Source organism: Furipterus horrens, unplaced genomic scaffold, assembly GCF_987537825.1.
Source record: "Furipterus horrens unplaced genomic scaffold, mFurHor1.1.pri manual_scaffold_9, whole genome shotgun sequence".
Taxonomy (NCBI): Eukaryota; Metazoa; Chordata; class Mammalia; order Chiroptera; family Furipteridae; genus Furipterus; species Furipterus horrens.
In genome coordinates, this window is record NW_028327179.1 from 45,255,455 (window position 1) to 45,266,237 (window position 10,783).

A 10,783-nucleotide genomic window follows, 5' to 3' on the forward strand; every position below is an offset into this window, starting at 1 on the left:
TCATATTAAAACACACACACACACACACACAGAGCCTTTGACATATATTTAGAACTTATTACTCACTCAGTTGTGTAAATATATTAGTACTTCTAAGGCACTGTGAGATTTTAATGTAGAGGTTAAATTTTAGCCACTTGCAGCCCTCAATGGGTAAGTATAGTTCCAAGCACAAAGTAGGTGTTGCATAAATCCCAGATAATTAACCATTCCTAATATTGATTGTTTAAATACATTAAATAGAAGAACACAAAGTAAAATCCTAAAACTTACTGATAATTAGTTTTATTCTAATGCAATTAATGTTTAATTTCTTTTTAACAAGGGCCAAATACATTTGAAGATGCAGGAAACTATATCAAGAACCAGTTTCTAGACCTGAATCTAAGAAAAGAAGATAAGGAAATTTATTCCCACATGACCTGTGCTACAGATACCCAAAATGTCAAGTTTGTGTTTGATGCAGTTACAGATATAATAATCAAAGAGAATCTGAAAGACTGTGGACTTTTCTAGTCAATCTTCTTTTCTTCCATTCTTGTTCATATATGTTTTTCAAGATATAAAAGAAATGGTGATGTGTGACATGTTTAGTTTTAATAGATAATGTAGAAATATAAGTAGCATCATAAAGCAAAAAGTTTTCACACAAAGTTTTAATGTATTGTCACGTGTATCTGGTTCAGTTTCAACTTCTCTGGTACATTGAGGATGTGGAGACTTTGATGTCCTCATGTCTGAAAACTGATACATTTTGGTACTTCTATATTAGTACATACCGCTGACATTGAATTTGCTTGGAAATTAGTTTATGCATTGTGGCTTATTGTTAATCATAGAACAATAAAAAATGCAAGGAAATCCATGTTATTTCCATTGGCCAGGTTTTGAGAGGCATTTTAGTTAATAATGTAACTATGCCTGTACTGCAGACTATTCAAAGATGATACATGTGGTATTTTATTGGTTCATTATTTCTATTCAGTCAGCTGCCAATGAAATGTTCACTTGTTGATGGGAAATTATATATACAAAAGAAATGCATGCAATTTTATGTTACTTTTTTCCTTAGAAAATAGTATTAATGTTGAAATTACCCTTAGAAGTGAGAATTTCAATAATCTATATCTTTGCACCAAGCTGGTTAAAAAGAGGGGACTATGTATAGTCAAGTACACAGTGTAAAGCTGTTCAGGCTGAATAAGAACTCTCAATAGGGGCACTCATTTCCCATGTTTTATTCCAGAACAGCAAGGAACATTATTACAATTGATGATTTGAAGTCAATTCTAGACTGCCAGAGAAAAAATAATTCAATATGTTAACACTAGTATGTTTTGGTTTTGTGAATAAGAAGTAGAAAGGAAGAACACATAAATAATTTGGAGATTTTTATAGAAGAGAAACATCGAGTTTCTTTATTAGTACTGTATGGTCCATTCTAAATGTTGTATGATATTTTAATGGTCAAAGCCCCCTTTTAAAAAGCAAATTTGATGCCTTACAATCCAAATCACATTATTTATGAACAGAAATGATAACTTTTTAAAAACTGTGTACCGTTTGCAACATATACTTTTCAAGCATGTCTCAATATTATTTACTCTCAATACTTGTATCAATAGAACAAGGTGATATAGGTCAGAATAGCAGGCCAATGCATGAGATTTAGAACTACTCTAAAGAAAGAGTTAGTTAAGTTTTTACATTCTAGATTAGAAGAAGGAAACATAAATCAAACAGTTTGCCAATCTGTAAGTCAGGTTGATTTAGCAGCTCTGTTTCTACTTCATTGTTCTGTAACAATTTCCTTTCTAAAACCTTAGGATGATCACTATTCAGTAAGTTACCTGACTAGAGTGTCTCTGCTTTATCTTCAGAAATACAAAAGGAGTTTTAAGTAAATTTGTCGAATAAAAAATGTTATAATAAAAACTATTTTGAAATGCCTTTGCTAAAATAAATTATTAAGGAGCCTAAGAAACTAAGGACAAAAGAAAGCATGAAAAAATATTTAGTTCAAACAATCAATAAAAATTTCTGGCTAAGAAACAATATCTACATAAAAATAATGCAGGACTTCCAGCCAAGATAGAGGCATAGGTAGGTAGACATGCTACATCTCCCTCCACAACTAAGAAGGAATACAACAACTATCTCAAAACTAGCAACAACCTGAAGTTCCAGAAAATAAAGCTGCATGAAGTCCAACAAACAAAGACATAAAGAAGAAATACTCATCCATACAGGTAAGGGGGCAAAGCTGGGGTGAAGAAGTGGTGCGGCACAAGCAGTGGCAGTGGCAGGCCAGCAGAAAATGCAGTAACACATTAAAATAAGCAGGGAGGGACACCTGCGAGTGTTCCTAGCACCACACCAGACTGTGGTATGGTTCCAGCACTGGGGAAAATAAAGCAACATTGCTTCTGGCTGTGAAAACCAGTGGGGGTTGGAGCAGAGGAAGAAACTGCCTGTCTCTCAGTGGAGTCTGCTTGTTTAAAAGGCCCCCGTGGTCCTAGAATGTCTGCAGACTCACCCACTTTGGAAACCATGGCCACAACAACAGCTAGAGAGGCACCAGTCTCATATGGAAAGTGAGAGAAGTACCTGGAAAAGGGGAAAGTGCTGAGCAAGAAGAATTGTTCCCTCTCAGTCCCTTCCCCCACATACAGCGCCACAACATGGTGAAATGGGTCATCCTGTCCTGATGAATACTTAAGGCTCTGTCCCTTATGATGTCACAGGTGAGACAGCTCTACCTAAGACAAAGAAGCAAACAAACACAGGAACCTGTCAAGATGAGGAGACAGAGAAGTATGGCCCAAAAGAGAGTATGGATATCGGGTTCCAGTGGGAGACCTAAGTGATGAGGAGATATAGCCAACCTAATAGGTGAGAAGATAGACAACCTAACAGATGAAGAGTTCAAAACACTGGTGATAAAGATGCTCACAGACTTGACAGATATGCTTGAATACAGCAAATGAAGAAGGGAAGACATGAAGGCTAAGCTAAGTAAAATGAAGAAAAATCCACACAAAACCTATGGTAAAGGAAAGGAAACCAGGGTTCAAATCAATGATTTGGAACATAAGGAAGAAATAAACAATCAACCTGTATAAAATGAGGAAACAAGAATTGAAAAAAACACAAAGAGAGGCTTAGGAACCTCTGGGACAACTTTAAACATGCCAGCATCCAAATCATAAGGAAACCAGAAGAAGAAGAGGAAGAACAGGAAATTGAAAACTTATCTGAAAAAATAAGGAAAACTTCCTTATTAGGCAAAAGAAGTAAACATACAAGTCTAGGAAGCACAGGGAGTCCCAAAGAAGGTAGACCCAAAGAGGACCACACCAAGACACATCATAACTAAAATGCCAAAAGTTCAAAATTAAGAGAGAATCTTAAAAGCAGCAAGAGAAAATCAGTTACCTACAAAGGGGTGCCTATAAGACTATCAGCTGATTTCTCAAAAGAAACTTTGCAGGCAAGAAGAAACTGGCAAGAAGTATTAAAAGTGCTGAAAAACAAGGACCTCAACCAAGATTACTCTATCCAGCAAAACTATTATTTAGAATGGAAGAGAAGATAAAGTGCTTCCAAGACAAAGTAAAGCTAAAGGAGTTCATCATCACCAAGCCCTTATTATATGAAATGTTCAAGGGACTTATTTAAGAAAAAGAAGATCAAAATTATGAACATTAAATTGACAACAAACTCACAATTATCAACAACTGAATTTAAAAAATAAAAACAAAAACAGACTAAGCAAACAACCAGAATAGAAACAGAATCATAGGTATGGAGATCATTTGAAGGGTCATCAGTTGGGAGGGGAAGGGGAGGAAATGGGGAAATGGTGCAGGGATTAAGTAGCATACCTGGTAGGTACAAAATAGACAGGGGGAAGTTAAGAATAATATAGCAAAGGGTGAAGCCAAAGAACTTATATGTACAACCTATGGGCATGAACTAAGGGGAGGGGGGATTGCTGGAAGGAAGGAAGGGGTGTACTTGGTAGAGGGGTACAAAGGGAAAAGAAATTGAGATACTGTAATAGCATAATCAATAAAATACACTTAAAAAAAGAGAATAAACCAAACTTTTGCTAGGAGATATTCAATGCTGTGAGGTTTTTAATTAAGATTACAAATGCTATCTTTTCATCTATTGTATTTGCCTTTTTTTTTTTTTTTTTCTACTCCAGCTTATTTTTCCCTCAGTGTCAGGGTAATTTTCCAGGAAGGAGTAAGATATTTTCTGAAATATTACTATAGTTTTTAGTTAGATTTTGACTTATACCATTAGGAATTATCCTCTTTGGGGTAATAAGAATGGGGTACAAAATGGTTCCGTTTGTCTTTTAAAAATACATAATTTATTTCAATCTGAGCAAAAAATTTGACAGGCATCAATATTTATTTCTGAAATATTATTATCTGAGAACTTTACAAAAATATGTTAAATGACCAAACCAAAATTAGAGTTAAGTTTGAATTATCAAAACAAGCAAAAAAGACATAAATTTATTCCAGTCTTCTGATTGAAATTTAAAAATTTTTCTTCACAATCAAAAATAGTTGCTATGTTAAACAATAAAATTTAATTAAAAAAGATGTTTAATAGAGAAAATATGAAATAGATGTTTGCATTATTTAATGATTGCACTTCTGAAATTTAAATGAGTCCATTTCTGAGTTTACTTTAAAATTTTTTAATAAAAATGGTTGACATAAATACACTGCATTTGGGGCTAATTTTTAGGGTAACAAAATGGAAAATATGTAAGCTATGCTTTAGCTGGAAAAAAAATTCACACTGAAACCAGCAATTTTAAAGTTGCTTAGAACTGAGACATCTGTTTCAATTGAAAATTCAATGTTTTAACTGTATAGTTAGGGTTTTTGCTTTTTTTATAGTATCTCAAAAAGCAGCCTTAGTCTTTGTCAAAGTTCAAATGTTATTTTCCTTTTCTGTTATTTGGGATTTCTCCCCGTGACTCTGAATGTTTCCAAATCCTGCTTAACTTAGATTTTTAACACTGTCAACTCATTCATTTCTAAGATTTGTCCAATTGTAGACACACTGCACTACCTCAGGGATCTGGTGCAAGCTTATATTTAACAGGGTCATTAACAACCACTCCCTAAAGTTTTTCCGGAAGTATGAACTGGTCAATAGATAAGTCTTTGTGTCCTGAAACTAGTGACTAGAGAGTTAAATGAAGAATATTAGCTAGGTAATATTGTTGTTTCAAAATAAAATTATTCGCTGTGGGAGACAGGCAGGCATGGTTTGAAAGACTTTGACTACCCAAAAACGGGAACTTGGGACTTAACCAGCAGGTTTCTTATCTTTCATGCTTGCTCTGAATCCCACCCTCTGATGGGGGGTGAGGGGTGCTGGGTTAAAGATAGAATAGAAATACAAAGTGGCTTTTAAAGAAAAGGGAACCTGCTCTGTTTCTCTCTGTAGAGCTTCAAATCCTTGTCAGAATGTGAAAAACAAAACAATTAAGAGGAAATGTTTTTGACCTTGTGTAAAATACCTGGATGTTTCAACCCTGTATTGATCTGAATTTCCCTTACACTCCCTACCATTTGGGGAAGGGCTGCATGTTTTCCTTCTGCATTTCCATGTGTGGAAAGTAGATAAAAACCCTGGCTAATAAAGAAATGAGGGCGATTTTCCTCAGAGAAAACCCCCTCCCTTCCTTCCTCAGATGGAGAGTGTCTGAGTAGTTTCTTCATCCACTCCGAGGGACCTAGAGTCTCTTACAATTGGCAACTTCACAAAACACTCTATGAAAAAGGTTTTCCAAATTCCGTGAAATCTAAAATATACATTATAGATAGCTAATATCTTCTGGATTGACAAAATTTATAAAAAACATATCATTGTCATAAACCTCACACAAATGGGCGAACTCTTTTTCAGGCCATGAAACTGCCCTACTACAAAATTTTATGTGATCTATTCCCCTATTTAATCACAAAATGTATTTTAAAATACTTGCAGAGAATCACTCAGACTTGACTTTTAATCTAACAATACATATAGAGGAAAAGTAAGTGTTTTGTGTTGATTTGAGTGTTTTTACAATGTTACACCACTACACAGAAGTAGATGTGTTGATTAACATGTGTAGCTACTAAAAATAAAATATTTGTAAGAATTATAAGATAAATTGTAAATCTCCTAACTTTGAATAACTAAAAATAGGAGAGCCCTGCCTGCAATGCAGTGAGTGAGTCGTCGTCGTCGGCAGCCGTCCGTCTCGAGAGACGATGGTGTAGCTTCTTAAGAGTCTATCTGCACCGCCGAGAATGTCTGTACAGTCCGACTCGGGAGTGACACGGTATCTGTCTCCTCCCGTGTTGAATCGACATCTTGTGATGATGCTGGAGTGTCCTCTCCAGTGAAGCTGAAGCTACAGAGCCTGGGCAGGGTGATATGGAGGGTCTGCTGTTGCCCATGCAGCAGACTCCCCCTCTCTTCGCAGCTGAAGGGTCCAAGGGAAAGACGGAGTCAATACAGCTTGGCTTCAGGTGCGCCGCAGGAGTTGCCGGTGTTGACTACAACGTCAAACCGCCTTAGGGACTCCGGCTCCGGATTTTCTGTCGGGGTTTACTCCCTTAGCCTTTCCCCTGAAGAGGTATGCCGCAAGGCAGCGGAGGTTTTTTGGAATCAGAGTTTTCCTTCTCTGAGTGAGTGAGAACTCACCAGATAATAGAATCAGTTCAAACTCTTTCCATCTAGGTCTTTTCTGACATGGTTACAAACTTGTCTGTAGCCACATGGGGGCACACTTACATCATGTGTTTTTCTACTTAAATGTTGCAAACGTAATAAACTTGGATTACCAATAACTTTAATGAAACATATAATTAAAATCCTATTAAGAACCATAATTAATTTTGTGCTTATAGCTCAGAAGTAGATGATTTGATAATCATATTATGTACCATTTTAGTCAAATTTGTGAATAACAAAGCTATTGAAACATTTTCAAATTTGTTTAGTGTTTATGAAGACATCTAGTCTTTTCTCATACTCTAAATTTTTTTGCCATTTTGAAACTGTTGTTAAAATCTAAGTCAGCACTAGTTTTCTAAAGTATGTTTTTTAATTAATCTATATTGTGCCTGCAATCCTGATTAACTTGAAGATACAGGTAGAAGAAAAATAATGTGTTGCCTAATTAGTTTAGTGACTATTAATCAATTGGCTGCTTATTAATGTGTATCTTGTTCAGTAAATCAAAGTAAAATTTTATTGTACTCTAACATTAACCATTCCGTTATTCTATTTATTACAACTTTTTCCACAATCACCACTCCACAAAATTACTAAATAGGGTGTTTTCAAACTAGCAGATGATCTGCTCCTTTTAAACTCTAGTATCTTAAACTATAAAGAATATGTCAACGGTATTATAGATTATCCTATATATCAGAGATAGAATATATTCAATATATTTTGTCCTTTCATTAATGACCCATAATCATTATGATGAAGAATAATTATTATATTGTAATGCAATGATATTCTGGGTTTTAATGTAGGCATCTGGGTTTTATTTTATTCATTGTCATAGGGACTCATATGTGTGAAGAACTAATATAAGTTATCAGGAGAAAAAGCTCTTGTTTTTAAAGACAAACAAGGAAGATAAACCTCATTTCTAGTGTGGAGAAAATACATATAAGCAGGAGAGAACACTGTCAAGTAAGAGTTGTGCATGCCATTGGTATTTTAATAGGAATTGCGTTGAATCTATAGACTGCTTTGGGTAGTGTGGATGTTATAAAGATGTTAGTTCTTCCAATCCATGAACAGGGTATATGCTTCCATTTACTTGTATCTTCCTTAATTTCTTTCTTCAGTGTTCTATAGTTTTCCAAGTACAGGTCTTTTACCTTCTCAGTCACATTTATTCCTAGTACTTTATTTTTGTTGCTATAATAAATGGGACTTTTTTCTTAAGTTTCTCTTTCTGATAGTTCATTGCTGGTGTAAAAAATACCATCAATTTCTGAATACTGACTTTGTATCACACTACTTTGCTAAATTTACTTATTAAATTAAGTAGTTTTTTGGTGAGTCTATAGGGTTTTTTTTTTTCTTTCTTTCTTCCTTTTTTTTAAGAACAACTCAGCAAAATAAAATTCTGGTTTATTGTAGGACAACATTGTTTCACACATACATCAAATAGGCCAAAAGAAAAAAAATAAACAGCAACTGCATAGACAAAAAAAAGGAAAAATTAAATAAAGCCATCTTTGAACTTTGGCTTTTTAAACCATGTCATACAAACCAACTGCTTATAATACAGCTAAGTACATACACAAAAAGTTACTGGAATACTAAGTCTATAGGGTTTTCTATGTTAGGCATATGAGCTGGTATCTCAGCTCTCTCACTGATTAGCTGCACAGCCTTGAGCAAGGTACTTAACTCCTCAGTATCCACCTACAGAAAGGGAGGAAAATAATAACAGCTACAGGTCAGAGCCCAGTAGTAAATTAGATAATGTGTATGGAGTACTTAGAGGAGTACCTGATACATAATGGAGATTATTGGTTATTAATGAAAGAGGCAGAAAGGTAATATGCAATTGTAACATTGTATAAAGAAATACCAAAAGGGTTCATAATATAACAGAAGATATGATTGGGTAGAAGGAAGGAATTTGAGGAAGGTAGAGGTAAAAGAGGAAGAAAGAGGTTTAGAAATATCCTCTAAATTGTTAATACGTTGACTTAAAAGGTGATATTAGAAGATATTATTTATATATGTTATTAATATTGATAGCCTCTAACTTTAACCACCCTTATTTCACTTTTGCTATAACTATATTTAGTAATTATATTCATCGTGTTAGGCCAAAGGATTATTTTTATTCATTTATTTCATTGTTAATCCTTCCATCTATCTGTTCATCCATCCACTAACCCATTCATTTATTCATTCAATTTTTCAACAAGGAATTAGTACTATAAATAGACACTTTGAAAGTTACTGTGGGATCATGAAAGTTTAATATGAGAATTCTTTCACAAGACAATTTCAGATTAATGGAACAATTTCCCACCTTAGTGTAATTCAGCAAAAATAAGAGTTGAGGCATCAGTTTTGTTAAAATTTTGACATAGAAGGTTAAATAAAATTATATGTTTCTTTAATGCTGTATGTCTTTGAGAAGGAGAGACAGCATAAGAACTTCTTTTGGAACCCTTATTTTTGTAGCTACTAATTTGGGGAATATGAGTTGGGAAATGTTAGATAACAAGTTAACAACAATATCTTTATTGCATGGACTTTGTGACTTTTTTTTTTTAAGGCAAGTTCCTTTTCTACTTACTCCTGGTATTCAGTTCAATATAACATGATGGAACCAAAATCAAAGTTCTGCAAAATAAGGGACTATTTGTATTCCTTTAGACCATACACATGGACAACACACTTTAGCACAGTAAAGGGTTGCTTTGATGATTGATAAAGTCCAAGTCTTGGGAGAGGAAGCAATATTCTGGGCCTGATGAGGTTATCTTGTGTATAATGATTCTGTGCCAGGAGTTAGCACTGCTTTTTTTTAAGCTTAACTACTGTTTTGTGCAGCAATTAAAAAAAAAAAAATCCCTGAATAAGGAGAGGCCATTGGAATTCTCCAGGGAACTGACTTATATCCTGACTCTCTAAAGTAAACTGAACAGCCATATTTAAGTTATTAAATTGTAATGTTTAAACCCAAATTCTACCCTAGCAGAAATCTCAATTGTTCTGAAATAGGAACCATTAGAATGTCAGTAATCTGATTTATTATCACTTTAAAATGCTGAACCAAAGACAAGATCCTCTCTCTCTTCCCTAGGATACCACTTGCTCCTTTGTATAAAATCCTTATGAGGTCATTCATTTGAGTATAACTCTTCTTTGACACTCTAATTCTTCACTGAAGTACTATTGTAATGATCTCAATAAGGCTTTCTCAGCCTCGCTATTTTCCAGACAATTTAACCCACACAATTGAACCTAGAAAAATGTTAGCATTTAGGTTGAGATTTCCCAAAAGAATACTCAATAAAATGTATGAGACGTAATTGCACCATTGTGGATTAGGATATACAACACATTATTAGGTACAACCTCATTATCAACAACCAATCTTAACTAGCGTACTTCCGACCTGAAAATATAATAATTTCTTTATCACACAAGAGAACAACATATTTCTGCCCTTAGCAAAAAAATTTCCAGATAAAATTCAAAGCCTCCTTTGTGAATCAGGAAGAGGAAATTAAGATTTGTAAATCTATTGTGAATAAACTGGATTATAATTTTAAACCATATCAATATAAACATATAGATGGAAGAAAGGAAGGTAGGAAGAATAGAAAGATGAATACACATTTTTTAAGACATGTGTGAATGATGCCATTGTTTATTTTTCTTATCACTATGTCTATTATAAATATATTAACTCGATTACAAGTTTCTCAAACTGCCTTGTAACACTAATGATGATTATTTAAAAATGTAGATCAGGAGGAGGTAAGATGGCGGAGGAGTGAGGAGAGGTTGCGGTTTTAGGCTCCGGAGACCCGTCTGCAGTTTGGTCTAATTGCAGACAGAACATCTCAGTGAGCAGCTGGACATTGGCGGGAGTTGAGCCAAGGCACTGCTGGATTAGAGAAAATCCATCTGGGAACAACCTGTTTAGTGAGGATAGCGGAGAAAAAGGGGACGAAACGGGATTCCTGACTGGGGCGGCTGCCCG

At 34.6% G+C, this 10,783-nt stretch overlaps 1 protein-coding gene across 1 annotated transcript in view; it reads left to right on the plus strand.

Moving 5' to 3' along the window:
- GNAT3 (G protein subunit alpha transducin 3) overlaps nucleotides 1-516 on the plus strand; it is a 46,124-nt gene extending 45,608 nt beyond the window's left edge. The window contains exon 8 of the mRNA XM_090286721.1: nucleotides 326-516. Coding sequence (XP_090142847.1) covers nucleotides 326-516 — 191 coding nt within the window. The remainder of the gene's footprint in view (nucleotides 1-325) is intronic.
- The last annotated feature ends 10,267 nt before the right edge of the window (nucleotides 517-10,783 follow it).